General features: G+C 43.2%; 1 protein-coding gene across 1 annotated transcript in view; it reads right to left on the reverse strand.

The window, feature by feature from the left end:
• CNTN6 (contactin 6) overlaps positions 1–24,541 on the reverse strand; it is a gene marked incomplete at its 5' end in the record, with an annotated part of 54,822 nt that overhangs the window by 21,879 nt on the left and 8,402 nt on the right. Inside the window, 5 exon segments of the mRNA XM_057378264.1 lie at positions 10,296–10,446; positions 11,497–11,626; positions 15,203–15,339; positions 17,104–17,288; positions 23,471–23,573. Of these exon segments, the coding sequence (XP_057234247.1) occupies positions 10,296–10,446; positions 11,497–11,626; positions 15,203–15,339; positions 17,104–17,288; positions 23,471–23,573 (706 nt within the window).

Below are 24,541 nucleotides of genomic sequence, written 5' to 3' on the forward strand. Positions count from 1 at the left end.
GCCCCTGGGATCTGTTCCCACAGTGTCACAGCTCTGAGGAAATGGAGAGATCAAATCCAGTTCTGTCATTTCATACAAATTTCCTGCACGCCAGGAAGGATTGGGAATATCGAGAAATATTATTCCATGTAGAACTGTGGAAYGGTTTGGGTTGGAAKGGACCTTAAAAACCATCCCAGGGTGCTCCAAGCCTCGCCCAGCCTGGCCTGGGACACTTCCAGGGATGCAGGGGCAGCCACAGCTTCTCTGGGCATCCTGTGGCAGTGTTTTGTCACCTACATTGTGAAATATTTCTTCCTCATTCCTAATCCAACCTGACCCTCTTTTGCTTTCACCCCATCACGTATAAACATTGAAATTCCTCTCTGAGTGTCTCCATCAGGAGATGAGACGAGCACCGTGTGCAGGCAGGGAAAACAAATCACCTCAACAGGATCTGCTGGAGTCAGAGCTCCGTGTGATGTTCAAAAAGAAGAGTTTGCAAAGTTTGTGCAGAAGCCACGAGGATGTGGGGAAGAAGTGAGAGCTCATTAAAATTGTCACACATACTTTTTAAGCGAAGAACTTGAGAAATCAAGCAGGGATGATAGGTACAGCTTTTAATTAACCAGGCCAAACAAACCATCTCYGAACGTGTTGTCTCGTGTGAACAAAAGATTGTTGATGGCTATTTGCTTTGATCTTGAGAGCATGAAAGAATAATATGTATTTAAGAGGGCTGATAGAAAACAGAAAATCTGAGAAAAGAAAGAGGTGTCAAGTCATTAGATTTGAAAGTGCAGCAGAGGTGGCTTTGTGCTCTGTTGCATTGTTCAGCCAATCTGTTTTTGGTTTTTGGGATGTTAATTCATGGATATGAAATGCACAGATTCAAACAGCCAAGGTCTTTGAAATCCCCATCAAAATCTTGACCTGGAGGGGTGTAAAATCAGGGTGAATTCTGCAGGTTTCAGCGCTGCCACAAGGRCAGCTCTCCCTTCAAGGGCGTAATTCCTTCCCAAATAAAGTAACCCTGATATTTTGTAAAGATTTCCTCTTCTTGTCTCCTGTCTGCCTCTAATATCTGACACCTCCCAACGTCACTGAAGCCTCATYGTGGCACTGTACAGATAAAAAGGGAGGAATCTGGATCTGATGAAATCAGAGGCAAAGTAATTTTTATTATCTGAGAAATCCTATTTGAAACCGTGTTGCTCAGCCTCCCCTTGCTGCTCAGGAGCAAACCCCCTCTTTATTTCCAGGCTGTGCTAAGATATATTGTTTATAAATTCCTCCAGACGCGCTGCCAGACACTGAGACAATATCTGACTCCTCTAATTTCACCAAGATTGAGGAGCAGGAGAGGCTGAGTTAAAAACTACAAAGGGAAGGGGCAGGAAGACGAGCACAGCTCCCAGGTGACTCAGAATTACCAGYGATTTATGCAGAAGGAAATGTGAGTAAAGTTTGCCTGAGTGAATGACTTGTCCCTGCTGCTGACAGCGCTGGTATTTTTGAAAAGGTCCCAGCGAGTCCCATCTGAGATCTGACTGTCTGTATCCTATGTTAATGATCTTTGTACCTGTTTATTCTGTTCCCAGCATCATTTGTATGCTAATGGTGTTGCCATTTAATAAACTGYGCTTAAAAGATTTTCCTTATCTGCATGCTGCTATCAATGAGCTTCGGGCTTGACTGACAATTAACTGGAAATCAAACAAATGCCASTGTAATCTTTTAACTATTTGGATCAAAACAAAATTATGCAATCTGRCTGAATAGTCTTATTAAAATATTGTAAAGAATATTATTAGAATATCGTAGAAAATATTAGAAATTACAGAACGTGATGCTAGAAGTGTTCCTTCCTATTTCTTAAAATTCCCCYCTCTTCCTAAAAATAGAACTATTTTTGCATCAAATCTCTGCAGTTGGAACCACAAATATTTATTTATGTAAATATATACAGACATCTGAACTGAGCTATTCCCCATCAGAAAGGTTCCGGAGAAAATACAGGATTTTCAGGAGMTGCTACTGCCTTTAACATGAAATAGCCAAAATTGTTTTGCCTTGTCTGTAAACCACTCGAGGATAAAATGTGAGGCAGATGTTCTTCTGCCATGGCCAAAGRAAAAAGTGACAAAAACACCCAGTGCCCAAACCTCTTGTAGGGATCCATCCCAGARCTTGGAGCCAGGGAATACTGGGCAACAGCACCTCTGTGTGTATGGCAAAGAAAAGGAGAAAAGGAGCTGAACTGCCAAATAAAACAGCTGCCAGATTTCCTGTCTCCCGAGTTCTGCTGGTTTTATGAAATCCTTGTAACTCCCTRCATCAGATAAAAGCTCTTGCAGCACAGGGTGGGATGTCCACAMTGCCACTGCTCTAATCCCACCATTAATCATCATTTTTATGATCCAGACTCTATCAAGAGCTCTGAYTCAGCCTAATGCACTCCAGATGTAAAACTAAGCCCTTAATATGGGACTTGAGCAGAATTTAAACTGTACAGAAGGCCCTGAATTACCCTCAGCGTGGGAGATTCATTCACTTGCAGGAAGCTGCTTCCCTCAGCTTGCCAGAACACATTTCAGAGGCACAAGTGCAATAAAATCTCAAAGAATTCTGTCCAGCATGGCACTGGGTGGRTTTCAGAAACCCTGGAACTCATCCCTAAAATAGAATCAGAGAATCCCAGGATGGTTTGGATTGGAAGGGATCTTAAAGCCCATCCCATTCCACCCCTACCATGGGCAGGGCCACCTTCCACTGTCCCAGGGTGTTCCAAACCCCATCCAGCCTAAATCTAAATTCCTCATCRCCTCCAGCTCCTTGTTCCTGTTGTTTGAGCTCCCTGTGAGCCTGMAGAAAACCTGGGACAACCCTCCCTGGGCTGGTGAATTCATGCCCAGCTTGAGTGACAATGATGGGGACAGTGTGTGTGGTTCGCTGAAGTCCCAAATCCTCATCCTTGCTCAAAATAGTGCAGAGCAGAGGAAGTTTAGGAAGTTTCTGTCTTTTTGATGCGTGATTCACATTCTGTCACTCGTGTGTGTCCCTGCAGCTTTTCCTTTTCTTTTCCAGATTTGCCTTTCACTAAAAATCCGAAGATTTTTTAGTTCTGGAAAAGGAGCAGTGAAACAGCAGCATTATTGTGTAGCAAAATCCCATGGATAAACCAAGGGTGTTCATGGCCTCCTCAGATCTTCCACATTGGCCAAGCTTCAGCCACTTTTTCAGGGATTTTTGGGAAAGGAGTTTTGGGAAAAGAGTTTCAGTGTGTTGTTTCTGTGTTCTCACAACCCTTCCCACTCCAAATGACCCCAGAAATCCCTCCCTGGAAGACTCTTTGATTCTCATTCTTAGAAATTGTCTGGCCACAGTCCATCACATATGTCCAGTGCAGGGCCAGCAGCTGGACCTTGATGCTCCCTGTGGATCCCTCCCACCCTGGGATATTCTGTGTCCATATTTCATTTTATATCACCCCCTCAACACACCCTGATCTGCTCCCTCCAATGTTACACTGCCTTTGAGAATGTTCAGGAGCACAATCTTTGATTTGGTGCCTCTACAGCAAATTTGGTGAATTTTTTTTTCTGAATTTGGTACCTGTTTCCCAAATTTGGGGCATATTTTCCAAACTTGGTGCATGGTTTCCAAATCTAGTGGATGTTTCCCAAATCTCATGAATGTTTCCCAAACCTGGTGAATGTTTTCCAGTTTTGGTGCATGTTTCCCAAATCTGGTGCATGTTTCCCAAATCTGGTGCCTGTTTTCCAAATTTGCTGCATATTTTCCACCCCACACTGGTATTTTTGATGCCACACCAATTCCCCCAGCAGTAATGATGTGCATGGCAGCACAGCTTGGCCTAGAAGTGCAGCACAGAAGGTTGCATTCTCTCATTATTTTTTTTTTTTTGTGCAGACTCCTAATCAGGAATCTTGATTCCCAGCCTGCTCAATGGAAAAAATCCAATGAGCTTAGCTGGTTTTGGCTGGAGCCCTGAGCATCCATYGGGATCTGTGCATGGAGCAGGGACAGGACATGAGCTGTGCCTTGACTTCAAATGAAAACAAAACAGAGAGAGAAGAAAGGGGGGAAACAAAGCAAAAGAAGATAAGGAAGGAAAAATAAAATATTGCCCTTTCCTTCCCATTGTCTGGGCCTGTTCTTCCTTCTCCTTGTCTCCCTCCTCATCTTTCATTCAGGTTTTCCATCCCCCTGCCTTCACCCTCAGCACRGGGGACAAGAACAGAGGAACCAGAAACACGGAGGAGAAGGAAAGATTGAAGGTACTTCAGGAGAGTTGGAGGAATTTTCTGTCAAGCCCTTGGCTGTGAAACATCCATTCCTGGGAGTGCTGCCATGTGTGATGCTCCTCCCAGATCCAGTGGCACCGTTCAGGAGGCAGCACTGGAAAATGCCCACAGCCAACACCAAAACCAGACAAACTCCCTGCTGAGAGGGAATAAATCCACAATAAATGCACTGCAGTGTCTCTCTCATTGCTCTGCAATACCCTCCTCTTTTCTGTTCCCTCTGAAACCAGGACCACTCTGATCCCAGCACTGGGTATTTTTAGCTAGAAAACATTTCCTGCAGCGCTCAGCATTTCCTCAGGAGTGGTGTGACGGTGGGGTTTGTCTGGTTGGCACCAAATGTGCTGCAACAGCGTGGCTTCAGAGATAAAAACCAACCCTAAAAGGCAGCCCCGGGTTTTGTAGGAGTTTTCATGTCTTAACAGGTGAGTTCAGACCAAACCCTGMAAGCAGGCAGGTCAATCAGTGCTTTTGATTCCTGTCTGTAAGCAGGGAGTGGARCCAGAGTGATTAATCAAATTTAGCAGATGGGGAATCAATCCCATTGGTTGCCCAAGCAAARGTGGGATTTCATCAACAGATAAGCGTGATTTGTATTCGTGTTGACTTGCAGCAGTGGTGTCTGAGATAGCTGGAATTGCTCTGATTGCTGATGCCCACACTTCAAGAGCTCCATTTAAATACTAAAATAGGAAATGAACTCCTTTACAAGCACACAGCCCCCTATAAGATGGAAGGGTTAAGGCATCTCATCAAAGCTGTGCAAAGCTCCTCGTGCTAGGAAAGCAAGGAGGATAAAAACAGAGATACACTTAATCCAGGCTTCAAAAACCAGACTTCAAAAATAAAATAATAGTAAAATTAATATCCCAGTGCTACTCACCCAACTGCATTGCTGTAGAAAGCTGGGAATAGAGTTATAGGGCTGGAGTATCATAAGAAAGGTGCATTTTATATGGAATTTAGTACCTGCATGCAAATATCTGGGTTTTTTTTATGTGCAGGCAGTGGGTGAGGAAAGCAAGCAAAGCTCCTCTTTGCCTGTGCTACTCCTCTGCTCTGACTCCAAGGCAGCAGAGAAACTCTGGATGGGTTTCACTCCCCCAGCTTTGCTCATCTAACTTTGGTGTCTCATCAGGGAGGGATGCACCTGCCAAGGAGCAGTAAATAACTCCTTAGGCTGCATATTGACTTCAGCTGAAGCACAGTCAAGTGCCATCCATCTCYTCCTTTGTTAGCAGACTAGTGCAAATTTTGGAATTTTCTATCCATTTGGTCGTGATTCCCCCACAAGCAGATTTTTTTAAATTTATTTTTTAAGGATAACTGATATTCTGAAGCTGAACCAACAACGCTGACGTTCTGGTAATTGAAATGTTTCCCTGAAGTTTGCTGAACTGTCCTGACACATTTCTGCTCCAATTGGTGGGAAATGCTGTTTCACAGACAATACCTTTTGTGTGCTGTGTTTGATCAGGAGATTGAGGATTTTTCTCATTTCCCAAATAATCACAGGATAGGCTGAGCTGGGAGGTACCCACGAGGATCACCCAGTCCAGCCCCTGGTCACCCCAAAATCCCCTCAGTCCACTCCCTGTTTGCCTAATTCCACCCACAGAAACAAACCAAGCCTTTTCCCTGATAACAAAAAGGTTTATAATGGTTTTGGGATCTGGCAGGGAACAGTGGAGGAGCAGAAGGAAGCACAAGCAGAGGGGGCCCTGAGTGCTCAGAGTGGGATGGGGAAAGGTCCTGCAGGCTGTGAACAAATCCTACAGAACCCTGCTGGGTCCTGGCTGCTCACCTGGAGCAGGAGAGCCCCTCGAGTCTGAGGATCCAAGGGGCAGCTCCAAGAACTCAACAATTCCCAGATAATTCCCTCTCCCCAACATCTGCTTCATTTTCTTTGCACACACATTTTCTTTGTTGTTGAAATACAGCTTTTCATGTTGGTGCTCCATTGTTTTCCCATACCAAAATAATCATTTTTTTACATCAGATGTTGAAATAAAGCCTGAACTCACCAGTACCAGATCCACTCACCGTTCCCAGCCCTCTCCATTGATTGTTCTCCTTCCAAATTTTCATAAATAACCCCATTCCACCCTTACTGATAGGGTTCCCCTGAGTACAGGGATTTCTCATTGTTTTCCTCTAAGTAATGCAAGAATTGAGTGTAAAACACCCAAACCAAGCRTGCCACAGGACAGAAAATTCAGCTTTATTGTGGCAGAGGAGCCGTTCCCATCCTTCAGAGAGCTGGGACTGAACTGCGTCCTACAAACCACTCTGGGAGCCAACAAGCATTGAGCATATTTTATAATCCCTAAACACACTCCTTGCCCAGGCCCCAGAAAACAATTTAAATTATGAATATTTGCTTATTACTGATTATTAATGCATGGAAAGTGCTGTATATGACTAATGCATTCTTCCAGCCTACCTCATTTCTCAGCTTCCCCTCAGCTCTGCTCATTGAAATTCCGAGTGAAGCCAATCCCATATGTTCCTATGCATTCTCTGCCCATGCTGGGGGAATAGCACCTCTCCCTGGCAAAGCAAAACCAGGCCCAATTCCCATTTATTAAAATGCCTTCCATCAAAAGGAGTTTTTTTGTGAAAGAAGTTTTCCATGAGGGGCCCAGATCGGAATTCGCTGAAGGCAGATGAGATCAGTGTCTAGACTGGAAAATTTGTTTTATTTAATATATGAATTGTTCCTTTCTTCTCTTCCTTTTCCTCGGTGGCTACGAGGGGAGAGAAGCGAGAAGTGAGATGAAGAAAGCTCCTGTTGCGTGTGCTGAGGATGTGACACACATGAAAATAGCTGAGATCTGTGTCAGACTCCACGGGGAGGAGTYGGGAGCACAAAACTCAGGTTTTTGTTGTGCTTCATTCCTATTTGGAGCTAAAACCGACAGCACACACCAGGAAAAGTCATTTATTCCTCAAAGGCCCAAACTTTTGTCCCTTGGAGAAGTGGCATTGCCCCCCAAACCTCATTTCTCCAGATTGTGGCCCAAAAAATGGGGTGAGCACCCAAGGGAGCCCCTGAGCTGAGCTGGGTGATCCAGACGAGCTGATTTGGGATCATGGGAGGAAGGAGCAGGGAAAACCTGCCAGAATCACCAGCTGTGGGATTTCTTTGGTATTCCTATTGCTGATAACCTGGAATTCCCTCTCTAAKRKGCCAGCAGCACAGACCATGGCTAMATCCCAGTATTYAGGGGATAARCCMCATCAGTRAGGGTGGAATGGGGTTATTTATGAAAATTTGGAAGGAGAACAATCAATGGAGAGGGCTGGGAACAATGAGTGGATCTGGTACTGGTATGTTCAGGCTTTATTTCACCATCTGATGTAAAGAAAATGATTATTTTGGCATTTTCTGCAGGATTTACATCTGTGCTTCAAGTGCAATAAAATCTCTTACAGAAATTAGAGSAGACAAGCTGCTGAAGAGCTGAGCAATGATGTGTTTGAGCCACAGAAAGGATGGGAGAGACAAGTGGGGCTGGAGGAAACTCTGCCCTAAAAAAATTGGAAGGTGTTTTTCAGACAGCAGGGCCCAAACATTGCAGCTTTGAAAACTTAAAATTGCTTGAATAAAAAACAAAACAAAACAAAACAAAACAAAACAAAACAAAACAAAACAAAAACCTTAGAGGAAATCCAATTAAAAAAAATATTAAATGGTGCATTTTTTAATATTGGATAATCTATTAATAAGTGTTCCTATTTAGCACAATTTGTACACTTACAAACTGAATTTAACATAAAGCTGAGTTCTTCTGTCTTATCAAGAGTTCAGCTGATCAGGGAGAGTGGTTATCATATATTCAGGGGTATCAGGAATAAAGTATCAGAAGTGAAAGGAAAAAGGTGAAAAAGAAGGAATATTCTTCCCCCTTTGGGTGGAATAAGTGTGGTTTCACTGTTTCTTTAACAAAAGATTGAATTTGTCTAAATCACTCCAAAAATCTGAGTTATTTAGGAATGTTTGGCTGTCAGAACTGTGTGAGGTTGGTTTTTCCTTTTTTTACCATCTATAACCCCACCAAATATTTTTTTTAACAGGCCAATAAAGGAGCCCATAAAGGTTGTATTTGCAGCAAGATAAAATGGGAGCAGAAATCAGGGTTTGTCRGGGTTTAATCACATCCACAGAGGAAGGCAGACCACGTTCCCTCTCTCTTTACGAGCACAGAGATGTACAATTTCAGCTCTTTAATTAGCCACGTGCTTCACGGCCACACAAACCCTTCTCTCATTTTGCTTTCTGTCRGAGAGATGATTTATTTCCCTTCCCTTTAAAGCACAGCATTCACCAGTTTGTCATTCAATAATCAAACAGCCTCGTCCATCCCATTTTGCACCAGTGCCACCCCGGCAATAACGAGAATTTGAGCACTGCCTCCTTCTGTAAATCCTGCTCCTGTTGTTTGCTTCTGGGACACTCAGGAATTACAGTGTGCTCGGAATTATTGTTGGTAAATTCATACAGGAGCACAGGTAAATACTGTGTGGAGTGGGTAAATTTTTTTTTTTTTTTTTTATTTTTTTTATTTTTTTTATCAGTAGATCAGGGAATGTCAGAGTAGTGGAAAGTCGGGATCCAGGCTTAGTTCAGCCTCTGGAACAGGCCATGTAATCGAAATACAATCGAAATACAAATAAAGATTTGATTAAATGCTAGTTAGAAGAATGCTTTTCATCGTGAGCGGTTCAAATGGAAATAAAATTGCCACTATTGAAAGGGGAGAAGAGTCAATGGAAGTTTTCTGTGTCCATGGGATGGACTGCTCACCCAAATTTCCTTGTTCCCTTGTCAGCACCTATAAAATTCCCAGATTTGCACTTTCTTTCATAAATACTCATGTGATTTATCTCCACTGTACATTCCTGCAGCATGGCATAGGGAACCAGTTCTTTTATCACCCTTTGGGATAATGTTTGAGAGAATTATAATCATTTTAAKTCTGATGTGACCCAAAGTAACCTCCTTGAGCAACTGGTCCTGTGTGCAAAATCTGGCGCTCAGTTTCCAGAGCTTTATGAATTACTGATTACAGTTCTCCGAGCCTGACAACAGAATGTGACAAAAGAGGGTCACTGTTCTGTTTGGGAGCTGAGAGAGATGCTGAGGAGGGCTCTCAGACGTTCTCAGCACTTCTGAAGGCACTGCTGCCCATTTCATCCATCTGTCCCCATTTGCGTGTGGAAATATCCCCAGGGCTGTGTGTTGCATATAATATTCATCATTCCTGTCAGCACCACCCTTYGATTTTAATATTTCACCATTTAAYTGCCATTAGTGTGGAATCACAGAAYTGAGGAACAGCCTGAGCTGGGATGGACCCASAGGGATCAGGGAGTCCAACTCCACAGGGATTGTCCACCCCAATAATCCCACTCTGTGCATGAGAACATTGAAATACAATAATGGAGATGGTTCCTGGTAACTCAGAAATAAGGAATTGGTTCTCACCACAGCCCACATGGCCCAAAGCAGCCGGGGAGGGTGTGTTCCAGGTGCTGGGCCAGGGCCAAATCCTGCTGGAACCCCATGGCTGCCCTACAGACAAAGAGGCCTCTGGCAGGTGAGTTTTCCATCAATGAGCTGTCAAAAGCTCCCATTTTTTAATGAGCTTTGTTATTTCATTAACCCATAACAAGCACTCCTCAATATTTTGCAATTTTTRTCCCCAGGTTTCCAGGAGGGAAGTGAATCCCTATACAAACCCAACTGCCTACAAAAATCCCACTTTTTGTGACATTGCCTTCCCTCCTGACCTCACAACTTTGGGGCACACAGTCCCAAAACCTGGGGACAAACCTGATCAAGAGGTTCCAAATGAGTTTCCAAAGGAAGGAGAGGCACTGAAAACTCTGCAGTTTTTCATCTGACATCCCTGTCACAATCCTGATCTTGAAATGAGGTTAAAACAGAGAGGATCACACGACTCTGCTGCTGATCACTGCCTTTACCTTTGGTTGGGACGCAGAAGCTCCGAGCCCTTTCTCCAGGAAACAGCAGCCCTGGGGGAAGCACTGGGTTTGCAGGCAATGGTGACCTCCCCTCCAACCTGAACAACTGACAGCTTCTTCACAGGATTCCTGGAAAAATCAGGGGCTGCAGCTGAAGGGAGAGAAGGGRGAGAGRGGAGAGCAGAATGCAGCTGACACRKTGCTGAATGAACTCGTCAAATTCTTCAGTCAGTGAACTCAACAGTTGTTTTGGGGTTTAGATTTCTGCGGAAGTAAATCTAAATCTAACAATAAAAATGTATCCAAGTACCAAAGAATTCCAATTCTAATTCTGTTTTTGAGCTGTCTACCTAGAACTGTGTGCTCTCACCAATTTTCCTGAGGGAATCTGGAGACTGAGAGAAAAGGTGATGGAAAATGAGATTGCTAAGCAAAGCTGTGTCAGCAGAATAAACTTCCCACTGCAGAGCCAGCCACATCTGTGTTCATCTGCAGAGACTGCTCCATTACAAGAACACTTTTACTATGGCTTTCTTTTCAGAAGAATATGGTTTATCACAGAATTCTATGATTCTATGATAAACCTACACTCCTTTCTGAAAATATATTTGTTTTTCCAGTAGTTKATGTGAAAATTCACTCTTGGAGAAGGAGAAAATGCAAGACATTGGGCGCTCCTAAAGTCTGTGTTTTACTGGGTTCAGTCATAATTGAGTATGTTTAGCAAACTTTATTTTTGGATATCTAGAACAGAATACTTTTGTAATTTATGGGCAAATTCTATTCATGTTCATCTCTGGTTATCATTAATGAGATTCCCTGTTCCGTGTTATTTGTTTATGTCCATATTTGCCATATGATCTTTGTTTAGAGCTAGAACTCCTTCCCCTGATTTCTGAAATACCTTTTAAAACTTGCAGAATAACCATTAATAACCCAAAACTCAGTGAGAAACAGCATTCATTAAACTGGTGAAGGTGTGATAAAAAAACCACCACACACGGATTAGATTCTTCACCCAAACAAGCCATGAAACTAAACCAAAAAGAAAACCACGTATTTCCATGTGAAGAGCAGAGAAATATCATCATGTTTGAGCTGCCAGGTAGAATTTCATCTCCACTTTTCTTTAATTGAATTTTTTTTTTCAATGAGTGTACTTTTTACCGGGTACCTGCTCATTTTGGTGCCATTTACTCACCAATCACCCTCAGCTCAGCATTGGCATAAATTGTATCATATTTGTTTTCTGCCACGCACTGATAGAGGCCTGAGTCTGACACATTCAGCATGGGGATGAGSAGAGTCCCATTTTCTATTTGAATTCTTTCCTGAGAAGAGAAAAACAAGGAAAAAAACATTGGCAGAGCCGATGAGCGAACAAATAAAAGGGTTTTGAGTATCACACTGATGCACCTGATGGTGACTCAGAGCAGAAATGTTGTTTTTTCAGGAGTGATGTGGGTGAACACATCAGAAATAGGATGTGTCCTATGGTGGTGGTTGGGTTTTCAGCCCTCTGAGCTCTYCCATCTTTTCAGGAAATGTGGGAATTGCTTTGGGTGGGTTTTTCCAGGTTTTCCCTGAGTTTTTCTGCACTGAGCCGGGAATCTGTGGTTATCCTTCACCATGGAGGTGGCACAGGAGGAGCTACCCCAGGGCGGGTATCCCTCCTTCCACCCTGGGAGTATTTTCCACCTGGATCCCATGGAGCAGCCCCTCACCCCTGGTTGGGGACGTGGTGGAACATCACCCCAGCAGATAAATCTGATGGTGACAACCTCAGGTGGTCAGAAAAGCTCCACAGGGGACAGAGCTGCTCCAATAACAGGAACATTTTGGACATTGTCACACCACAAATCACAGAAAAATCAATCACTGGGAAAGCTCCATTGGAAAAGCTCCTCTGAAATTGCCATTGGAAAGCCCCAGGCAGMTGCTGAGAGCACAGGAAGAGATTTYTCCTCCAGGCTTGTGTTTYTAYACACACCAACTTCCCTCAGCAGTTCTGCTCAAAGAGAGGAAGCTGCACACTGGGTGTGTTTGGACCCGAGCTTGGAATTTGGTGTGTTAGAAGAAGTTTTGCTTGCTCTGTTTTGGAAAACAGCAAAAAGCCTGTTTCATGCTGCAATCATAACTTAAAGCAAAATATCTTGTGATTTTACAATTACTACCCTCTGGAGGCAATAATAGCTGAAATGCAAAGTGTAGCGCTGAGGGGGAAAAAAATAAAAAAACATTCCCCAAAACAGATGAGTTTGGAAGACACCCATGGGGAATGTAAATCCCATCACCAAGTACGAGTCTGAACAGCGAATCTCACTGGGAGGATGCTGCTGCTCCTTTAGTCCTCAGCAGCAGGAATGGGAGAGTCTGGAGTCAGAGGATGAACAGGTCTGTCACAAAATCCCAGAATGGTTTGGGTTGGAGGGATTTTAAAGGTCATCCAGTGCCACCCCAGCCATGGGCAGGGACACCTCCCACTATCCCAGGCTGCTCCCAGCCCCAATGTCCAGCCTGGCCTTGGGCACTGCCAGGGATCCAGGGGCAGCCACAGCTGCTCTGGGCACCCTGTGCCAGGGCCCCCCATCCTCACAGGGAAGGATTTATTCCCAATATCCCATCTAACCCTGCCCTGTGGCAGTTTGAAGCCATTCCCTGTTGTCCTGTTGCTCCGTCCCTTGTCCATCATCTCTGTCTGTCTTTCTTTCAGGCACTGAGCTCACCCCAAAGCTTCTCCTCTCCAGGTGAACAATCCCAGCTCTCCCAGCCTTTCCTCCCAGCAGAGCTGCTCCATCCTCTGCTCATCCTGGAGCCTCCCCTGGGTTCTCTCCAGCAGCTCCAGGTCCCTCCTGTGCTGGGTCTCACCCGAGTGGGGCAGAATCCCAATCCCAATCCCTTTCCTGCTGCCCGGGGCTCAGGGGGTCCTGGGCACCATCACACACACCCCGGGCTTGTTTTCCAAAATTCCAGCTTTGCCTTGGAGATCTCCCAACGACAAACTGACCCAGCCCAAGCTTGTTTAGCTCAGAAATGTGATGAGAGCACAGCCTGGGGCTGCGTGCCTGGTGTGTGGCAAACTAATTAACAACATTACATTCCTTAGCCGCCGATAATTTTTTCCAAGGCTCTCGCCACGGATATCTTTTGCATACTTAGTTTTACCTCCGGGCTGTTTGCTGTCCTCTCAATGCATTCTATTTTTACAAACACTCTTTGAATACAAAACCTCTCTCTGAAGCGAGACTGGTGTTCCACACTCATCCCAAATTCCCCTTTGAGCTCCTTTGAGCCGCTCAGACAAAGCGAAGAATGAAGCACGTTGTGTACACGAGCAGGAATAATGCTGGGCTGACCAGCCAGGTGGTCGGGCAGAGAGGTTTGACAGAGAGGAGACAATCAGAATCAACCCCAGGGTGAAAAGCACCTGCATGTTATTCTTCCTAGGAGAATTCCAACTGAATATTTTATTACATTTCCCTTGTACTTTCCCCTCCAAATGCCCATTCTGCCCATTGAGCAATAGAATCCAGCGTTTTGTTGCCTGAAGAATTTCATTTACAGCCCACTGTAAGTRCTGGGAAAACGTTGGTGGAAAATGCATCTGTCGAGCACCTCATTCTTCTTTATTGAAGCGGCGCAATTGAAGAGTGACAGACTCTAAATATTGCTGCCTTCAAAGAGAGAGGCACGAGATAATCTTGCTCAAAAAGAGGTGACAACGAGCAGGTTCAGAAAAACTGCAATCCAGGTAAATTCTGGCTATTTTCCTCAGATGCAGGTTGGGTCTGTTTAGGACTGCTCCAGCAGAAAATGATATGGAAGATTGGACCCCACTCTGACTTCTTCAAATAAATGTTACCAAATCAAATAAGAGCTGGTTCTGCAGCCCAGCAGGTGCTAATTTAGCCCATATGTTCTGGAAATTCTCCTGTATGCGTTCTTGCTAGACAGGAATTAATCACAGTATTATTTTTTCCCATCCAAGTGAAAAATGCCTCACGGATGAGCCATCGTGTGCCCCAGAGATGCTGGATGGATGGTCCAAAAATAAAAATAAAAAAGGGAAACTTGGCCTCAGCAGAACTCAAAGATCCTCTTGTCACTGAAGTGCCAACAGSTGAAGGGTGGAGGGTGGATGTGCCAGAGCTTGGCCACCACAAAAATGCAGGAATTGTGCCTGGAAGCTCAGGGCTCTCTGAGATCTGGCTAATGAAGAATCTGATCACGGATTTCAAATGTTTGAGCTCCAAATTTCCCCTTCTTGGTCCTTTTAAGGGACATTTTGCACTTGTCCATCTCTTCCTTAYACCTTTATATGGCTTTCTGTGCTTGATCATCCCTCTACAGAGCACCAGAAAATATTCCTCCCAAAATTAGCAGATTTCCAGAGCTGACATTAATGAAGTTAAAGGATTAACTCAGCAGGAGAGCAGGGTCCCCCAGCTGCTGATTGCGAACAGAAACAACAGAAAAGTGCAATTCGAGGCTCAGCATTTTTCAATTCCAGCTTGGGAATGTTCTTCCAGTCTTTTGGCATCCTAACAGTTCCCCAAACTGCAGATTACAACCACAAATGTATTTAATGTTTCTTTCACCAACTGTAATTCCTATTTTTAAGCTCTTCTATACCTACAGCCCTATCTTGTAGTAATTAGATAATTCACATGAAGAAATTGGTGTTTCTCTAAACTGCAATTTCATGCTTTTCCAATAAAGATGAAGTCCAAAACCCGAGGCTGTGTGTTGCAAAGAGTTTGTGCTATTATATTTATTTCGAAACATTAATCTTTACTTAGTTTTTGGGWAACTTAATTAATGTACTATGAAATTAATGTTATGGATAAAGAATTTTAAAAACTCAAAAAATATGAGGAAGAAATCAACCAAGACAACAAGAATCTTACCTCTGACATGAGGGGCTGGCCATTTTTTAACCAGCTGTAGGAAGGGCTGGGTTTTCCTCTTGCCTTACATTCCCAAAATAAACTGTCATAGAGAGACAGAAAGGCATTTTGGATTTTTTTTTCCCATTCAGGGGGTGCTGCAAAGAAAATGCAAATCATTTTAAGCAGGAGAAAAGTGATTTTGCTTSAGGTATGCTACCATTAATTAATGAACCGAGCAGGGCTAATTAATATCTGTTCAACACATTTTTACTATGCTGCAAATGAATTCTCTACAATTCCCTGACATTAAACTTTGGGGAAAGGTGGGGAAAATGTTAGAAATGAGTGCCTCAGAGACAGGCAGTTTGGTTAAGATTTTATCCATTTTTGTGGCCTAAATTTGGAGAAATAGGAATTTTAGATACCTGAAATTGAGGATATGGTTATTGAAAGCACGTCCTCATTTCTGAGGAGTCTTTCTCTGAAGAAAATCTGAGCCTCTTTACGTTCTCCAAGATTCTACACGGATGGAGTTCAACTTTCTTAAAATCAATTTTTATTACATGTAATTTTTGCTGCTCCCAGAGCCTAAAGCATGGGCTGGAGGGGTCACACCCAAAGCAGTGTCCAGAAAAGAATCCCCATTTCTTGGAGAMAACCTTCCTCCAGAGGAAAACCCCAGAAAACAGAAAAGGAGCAAGAGGGAATCAATTACAGAGATAATTTACCAGCAYGCTCCTAATCTGACAAAAAAACCTCATGCCAAGGCTTTGTGAGCGCTGTTTATACATTTCACCATGAGCAGCTCTTAATTAATGTACAAAGCACAGTTAATAAGCACATTGTTTTAGATTGAATTAACTGATCATAATTTTATAATTGCCTGTGCCGTTATCAATCATGTCCAGGTAATCTAGTGAACTTAATTTTAATAGAACTGCTTGATTGATGTGGTGAAAAAAATCAGTGTGCAATGAGAGCAAAAACTACCCCCTGAAAGCAAGGAAATAATGAAATATTTAAACCAGCAGCAGACTGTTCTATTCCTGGCATACATCTCAATATTAGCCATGGCTGCAGGAGCCTGGTAGCTTATCAGCAAAGCCTGCATCTCTTCATTAGAAGAGATTTACTTAAAAAAAGAAAAAGGAAAATACTTGCCAGAGCCTTCTCAACAGATGTTAACTGGAGGCTCAGTCTCGCTTGCTGTGATTTTTTTTTCTCCTCGCTGCTGTGTTTAATTTTTTTTTTTGCTTTCTCCTTTGAAAGATTTATGAGGCAAAGAAAAGATCTCTGCTCTTATTCCTGTCAAAATATGTCTCTTTCCYTGGGTGTTAACAATTGGACTAAAGAGGCCATAATTCAGCCTGGCTGTGAGGGACCGTCCCGTGTGACGGGAAATTAATGCACACGGGAAGGGACGAGGAGAGGAGAAGAGTTTCCCAGATTATTCTTTTATCCAGACTGGAAGGAGASGGAGGAATGGGATGAGTTTCTCTGCTTTGTTCTCCTCTGTTTATGGGACAGTAGAGCTCAGCTGGAGCAGGAGATGAAATCACCTTCACTGAAGGATCCTGAGTCCATCCGTGCTCTGCCTCTGCTGCTGCATTCTGAATCCCTCCCCGCCTTCAACATGTCATGGAAATGTACAGGGATATCTCTCTGCCTTTCATTAACCTTTCCAACTTCATCAGGGCACTGCCCACGTTTCCAATCCCAGCTTTGGTGTAAAATATCTTCATTTGCTGTGGTTGTGATGCAGTGAAGGTCACCGAGAGCCCCTGATAGTTCTCAATCAGCTTAACCCAACCTGCACCTTCCACCTCCAGCGAGGGGCTGCGAGGCTTCATCTGCAAAAAAAAACATCTGCAAAACACCCTGTTCTTCATTAAAAACTGCAATTAAATTAATCTGCTTACCATAGACAAATAATTGACCTCTGGCAACGTTGGTTCCCCGAGTGTTTCCTGCGGTACACTCGTAGGAGCCCTCATCCTCCTGCTGAACGTCGGGGATTTCAAGAACTCCTCTGGTTCTGTTGGGTTGGATTTTCTTTGAAAAGGGGTTTCCATCAGACCTCTTCCAGCTGATACTTGGGACAGGACTAAAGAATTGTGTTTAGTAGAGAAAATGAGAGAGCAAAGGAAAAAGAATGTCAAATCCTTGCGTGAGAGTGGCACTGTTCTTAAAAAATAAATAATTTCTAAGCATGACATACAGAGGTTCATGATAAAACTGAGATTTTTTTGCACATTAAATTTATTTAGGAGCACAAGGCCAACAGTGGGATGAAGTCTTCAGTCAATTCAATGTTTTTCCTTTGGAAAGTTTGTGTTTTCCCCTTAGTGACCCTTACTTGGGGCTCAAACCTGTTTTTAAGCCCTGTGCCATTGAAGGAACAACTTGGCAAATCCAAATAAACACCACAAAAGTACTGAATTATTGATTGATTCTCCCAGCAAACAAATTCCCTGTAGCACTAAAAGTATTTTTATATCCCCAAATAGGAAATATTGGCCAAGATTTCAAAAGATCTAAAAATACCAATAAATCTAAATATAAAAAATGGGAGCCAGCGTAAAGAAGAGACAGAGAATTGAGTGAGGAAAGAACAAAACATTGAGGCTGGAAGGAGATAGAGACAAAAAGGAATATTTCTTTCTTTTTTTAAGCTTTTAATCATTTCCATTTATTTTTGGATCAACGTATCCCATACAACAAAGAACAGTGAAGTGTGAAGGCAGCTATAAATACCTCTTGGATTTCTGGTAATATCACAAACCACACCAGCCTCACTTTCATGATCTATTATGTCACCAAAACACTTTGAAATATTAATAGTCTTGGATTTCACAGTTGTTTGCTGTTTCTGCAAACTGAACTAAGTTGCTTTTTCTAACAACTTCAAATTTGATCAGTTTTTACAGAGGCTTTGGCTGATTGCTGACTTCTTTTCCACTGGAAGTAGCATCAGCAATTGAAAACACAACTTTCATGGAAATTAAAAGTCTGTGTTTCCAGTCTCCAAGGTCTCTGCCYGCAGTGCTAACTTACAAAGAATTTATTCCTTTTTAGCAGAGACTGTAACTGCTCGCACCTTCAATTATTTAAATTCAAGTCCTTGTTTATTGAACAAAGCAATCAAATCACAAATGGAGAATGGATTAATTTCTTAATAATTCAGGAAGCCTGGGCCTGATTTCTGCATTTTGAGTCTGGGATGTTCACAAGTTCCCTCTAAGCAAGAAGAACCAGGATTTGGGAGAAATGTGAGTTCTCGGGACAATTTYCCACAAACAGGAATGTCAAGCAGAGAAAGAGCTGCAAAAAACAACTGAGATTTTATTCTGCTCGTGCTCATTTTGGTTCAAGCTGTAAAAATTCCAGATCTTTCTGGACAACAACCACTGCCACCACCACCTTTATTAATTGTTCCTTGCAATGAGACCAAAAACTATTTCAGATATAAACTCGTTTAATACTATTCCTTCCTAGGAAATTTGTAAGGGTTTGTTTTTTCCAGAATGAATTATTGAAAGTGCTGCCTCCTCCAGAAGTGTTGGCACAGAATCACAGGATTGTTAAGGCTGCTCTTTTTGTCATTCAATCCCTCCCAATATCCAGATTAAAACCAAGTAACTGCTTGGGCCTAAAAAGTTTTGCAATACATAAAGAAACAATGAGTGCACTTCCCAAATTTATTACACTTCATAGACAAAGTCTGGCTTCCTCCTGAGTAAATAAGAAAACAGTGCATAAATATGAGAGCGTCTTAGTACATAAATCTGCAGTTTATTTGAAACCTTCAGAGCATCTAGGAGCGCTAATTTAATTTATATTCCACCATCCAGGCGGCAGAATCACCAAACCATAAGTTACTAACTGGGAAAGAAAAGGAGATGGAAAATATTTCGTGGTTGGTGACAAGCCTTGTCACGGCAAACGCGAAATTAATTTGTCTGCAGAATGAGAACCCACGGCACGAGGGAGGATCCACCTYTCCCAGCAAAGATGATGCATGGGGAGAGAGCCTCATCTTTTGTCCTGTGCATCTGGGGGCCCTTCAAAAGGAAATCCAATCTGCATTTTGGGTAATGAGTCCCATGGTTCGTTAGAGAAATGAGCCTGAGCTGAACTGCAGAAGATGCTGATGCCAGGAGGAATTGGGATCTGAGGAGCGCCGTAATTAAAATATTTCACTTTGGATCCTCCTGATGGATTCCCTGAGTGCAGCACTTGTCTGCAAGGTGTGACCTGGGTGAGAGGGGATCCCTGACAGAACAAATCCTCGGGCTCTGGTTTGCTCAGAAATGGGGCTGAGAGCAGCAAACTTGGCTTGCAGAGCCACGAGTCATTCCCATATCTGCAATTTCAGAATCCTGCAATCGATCCTTTGAAAGCCTCCCACACAACCAACTTGAGAATGCACCAGAGGTGAAGCCTGGGATTTTTATGTAAATTTAATAAAAATGGTTATTTGGAACCCCCTTAGAGCTGTGTGATTATCTACTTATGCCAAGAGCTGCTGGAAAAAACCCTTCCATGAATGCGTTTAGAGGAATAGGTGGGATCTTACCATGGAAAAGGAATATTGTGGGGTGAAAGAAATCTTGTTTTTTATATTATTCACACATGCTTTTTACGACCTGAGCTGGCAACAGCCCATCTGCAGGGATTCTGAGCTGATTATTTCCTTTTCTTTGAGAAGGGAATGAAGAAAAACATAAACCACAGACACAGTTTAATAAATATGTGCACCAGACATGGAAACTACTTTGCTTATTTTCATTCCAGGGACCATTCTTATTTGTGCAACAGGAAAAAAAAAGTTATTTTGAGAGAAATCTACAGAAAGCAGTGCAGCATAACTCAACTGAACATAATTCTTTCCATGGTGCTCAATCCCCTRAAAGACAGGGAACAATAATTTGGATATATGGCATGATTAATCGAGCTTGATCCAAAGCAGGACTTTTAATACTGGCATAATATTAAACACTGTCATCATAATGAATATTGGTGCAGAACACAAAGTCTCATCTCTTCCATTAAACTGCCACAGGCTGCAGGATTTGAAATACTGAGGCCACTATTTCATATTTCAGTTTTCCCTCTTTTAAAGGATTAAGAGAAAGGTGCAGTTTTTTGCCTGTTCTGTTTCATCAGAGAGCTGCAATTTTTATTGTATTATATTTTAATTATTATTATTATATTTCCATCACAGTGAACACCAATTTCCTTTCCAAAATCTTCTGTCCTATTTTTGGGGTCTGCTCTACAAAATAAGGTTCAAAGTCAAAAACCGGCCTGGGAACCTTCATCCATTTGGGATCCATCCCTCCAAACCCTCTTTCCAGGGATAAATTCTGATATTTGCACCCTTTTATTTTCCTCAAAAGAGGAATTTATGGGGTCAGTACATGATATGAAAAACCATTTGGGATATTTTAATGTGAAATGGGAAAAGAGCTTCACAACAGAACTACATGGAATGCACACCCCAGGGTGTCCCTCAGGGGCACATTTTGGGTGACTTTGAGTTCCCCCACGGTAAAAAAGGGCATCTTTAAGATGTTTTAAGGTGAGTTTTAAACTCAGCCCTAAGCCTGGCCTCTCATAGCTGCGTCTGAACTGCGGAAGCGCCTTTTGAGCGCGGCGCAATCGGTGCGATTTGCTGCTCCGCACAGAAAAGAGATGCTATTTCTCTAAATACCCCCAAACTACTCTCATTTAAGACTTTTGCAGACCAAAACCCCAGCGGGTTGCCTATGATCTGCCTCCGGTGGGAAAGATTTCTGTTATTCACGGGCAGCGGCAGCCGCGGCATTGTCTGAGCCGGCGGCCGAGCAGTGTGAATACAGAAAATTACGGATAATGGGAACGCCGTTCTGAAACCCAGGTGAGATAATAACCACCGGTTCCCGTGGCAGAGCAGAGGCACAGCTCAACAAATGCTGGGCTGGAATTGATTTGAACATAAACACACAATAGCAGGGGCCGGGGTTTCAGCGGAATTTGGGAATCCGGAGGGGCAGGCGGTGTTTGGATGGTTCTGACCGCAATTGTGAACGGTTGGAGGCAGGAAAGTTCCAGCTTTTCACAATGCCACTAATCACCTGCGTGCCTGCAGAAATCTGCCCTTATCTCATAAGTTAAGAGTGTTTCACCTGCAATCTGTTTCGCTTGCTTTATTCACGTCTAAATGCCAGCTCTGAAATAAAGCTTTTCCACTGATGGACGTGTTGGTAGAAATTGGGTTTAAGGCTCTGTTTAGGAAGGAAAAAAAAAYCAGGCTGAAATCTGTGCAGTTCTGTGCAAGACATTGAGCTTATAAAAATAAAATTTAAGAGGAGAAAATCAGAAATTCTCTGGTGGCACYACTCAGGAACCTCTGCTCCCAAGCAGCACCTCCACTGCATCAGCAGTGTGACACCACAGAGGGTGTGGAAGGTGGATTTTGGCCCRTGGATCCCTGGTCTTTATCAGGATAACTCCAGGGAAGTGTGGCAGTACTGCTTTCCTGCACATGAAGTGGAAAATCTACATTAAAGCTGCATTAACCCTCTCAGCCATTCCTGAGCACTGCATAAAAGGTGTTCCCTGTGGGATCTCATTATCCATATGTCCTTTAARTCCCCCTTTTCCTCCTTAAGATCCCCTTAAAATGGCAACATCTGCACATCACATTAACGTGACCCATCTTTACCCCTTCACTGAGATGTCGCTGCTTTGTACATCTCATTTATCTGCTTTTTTCTGTATCATTGTTCAGTGCTTTCCACGCAACAGATGGAAATAAGAAATGACAACTTGAAATGTAAAGCCTGCACGGACTAACACACAATTAGGGAGGTATTTCAAGAGAAGAATTTGGAAGAGAAAATCASTTTGAGCAGGAGTGCTAAAGTCTGGTACTGCTTTTGGGCCAAAAAAAAGTGCATGTAGCTTTAATAAAAATTAGCTCCAGTATTAGTTTATCCAGAAATCTGATCTGAAAGGCAAGGCCATTTCAATCTTATTAACTTTTTATTTGCTTTATTTTTCTACTTCCCAGCGTAGGTTCCAGTGGAACATTTGATTAATTTGTGCTGTCTGCGAGTCAGGCTTTTAACCTCTGGGAAAGCTCTAAACACTTTAAAAGCTCACAGCCTTAAAATGGATTGTCAAAGTGAACTTAAACTAAATAGAGGTCAACAATKTAAGGGTTATTTGGGCTTTTCCAGGGAAAACCATGCTCGTTGGAAAGACTGGRGTTTGCAGGCTGGTTACAGAGATTCTGCTCCCTGGTGCTCCCTGAATGCAGAGCAGCTCTTGAGCCACCACTGAGGCTGGGAATGGACACAGCAGGGGAAGAAAACTCAGGAAAATTAAGGCTATTCCAAGGAAAATGGAGGTTTTTTTTGAAGGAAGGGCTGCTGCTGGGTTTGCTCCTCGGCTTTGGAGGTAGGAGTATCAGGAGATCATTGCACTTCRAACAAAATCTGATTCCCACAGTTAATTCTAAGCAATGAGAGAGTCCAGGATGAGCAGAGGATGGAGCAGCTCTGCTGGGAGGAAAGGCTGGGAGAGCTGGGATTGTTCACCTGGAGAAGAGAAGCTTTGGGGTGAACTCAGTGTGACCTTGAGGGACAAGGGATGGGGGGACAGGACACAGGGAATGGCTTCAAACTGAAGAACAGTAAGTTTGGATGGGATATTGGGAAGGAATTGTTCCCTGGGAGGGTGGAGAGGGGCTGGGATGGAATTCCCAGAGCAGCTGTGGCTGCCCCTGGATCCCTGGCAGTGCCCAAGGGCAGGCTGGACATTGGGGCTGGGAGCAGCTTGGGACACTGGGAGGTGTCCCTGCCATGCAGGGATGATCCTTAGGGTTCCTCCCAAGCCAAACCATTCTGTGCTGATGTCACAGAGGCAAAAAAAAAAAAAATCTTATTTTTATGGATGCAGGTATGACTGTACAATCACCTGGAGTCAGGTCTCATCTCAAGAAAGAAAACCTTTGTTCCAGTTTTCCCTCTGCTTCCCACATTCCCTCCCCCAGCTCTGAGCTGCACCCAAGCCAGCTTCAGTTCCAGCACCGTGTTCTGTCTCATTGCCTTGGGAACACACGGCACAGAAACAACCAATGTGAGGTTAAAAAAATCCAAGATTCACAAATCCCACTCTGACCAGAACAATTCCAACGCGCAAATGCGAAAGGAGCAGTGCAAGGACTGACATTTAATACAATGATTTAAGGGGCCAAATAAATTTAATAAAAATAATATTTAATAAAAACAAAGCTCTTACTTTCCGAGGGCAAAGCACTCCAGCCTGACAGAGGAGCCCTTGGCTGCGTGGGTGATTTCTGGAAAGCGCACCTCGATCTTTGGCTCGTACTCACCCATCACACCTGAGAACAACAGAACATCTGTGAACATCTGTGAGCATCTGTGAACATCTGTGAACATCTGTGAACCAGAACATCACAGCAGCTCAGGCCTGGCTCTGCAGCACAACCTCAGGGTCACAGAAAGGGGGGCACAAATCATTGCAGAGCTTCTGCTGCACCCATGGCAAGCAGCACATGGCAGAGCAGATTTCACCTCCTGGGTGGAATTCAAMCCTGTGCTGAAAATTCTGTGAAATSTCAACATTCCCTGCATTTAGGAGCTGAAGAATGTGACTTTATACAAGTTTTACATGAAAAGTCTGCTGTGCATCAAGGTTTTAGAGGTATTTTAGGGTTCACAGCTCTTATCGAGCAATGCTTTTACCTTTAGTCACCTCTCAGKSCACTGGGTAGACTCTGWGTGCAAGAAAACWAGAAAATTTCATGYCTAAAGCAACTTGCAAAACACTTARAAGTTCTTTAAAACATCYAAATGYGAGCTGCAGACTTGAGGAAGACSGATGTAATTAGATGGAATTATCGTATTTGAAAATCTGGCTGAACATCTGATAAATCACAGATAATCCAGTATTAATCTAAGGGCACTGAATTTTGCAGCAGGTTTGAGATGGATTTAGGAAACAAAACTTTAGGCTGAACTTCTTAAAAATCTTTTATGTGTCTCACAGTGAAACTCATTCCAACAGTAGGGATGAACATAAATCACGCGTTTTCCTGCAGTGTCTCTGCCCAGATCCCACACCGAAAATGAACAAATTCTTGCTTTGTATTTAACAGGCATCTGGATAATAATGCACATGCATAAATTAACAATAATTCCCAGTGTTGCCTTAGAGGCTGCCAGCATTGAACCTGACCCAGAGGCCACCACAGCGAGCAGGGGAAGATAAAGACACCAATAGGAGGAGTCTGAGAAAAGGAATAAAATAATAGGAGGAGTCTGAGAAAAGGAATAAAATGATGAAAAG

This window comes from Malurus melanocephalus, unplaced genomic scaffold (genome assembly GCF_030028575.1).
Source record: "Malurus melanocephalus ecotype Western Australia unplaced genomic scaffold, MMel_1.1 scaffold_351, whole genome shotgun sequence".
Lineage (NCBI taxonomy): Eukaryota > Metazoa > Chordata > Aves > Passeriformes > Maluridae > Malurus > Malurus melanocephalus.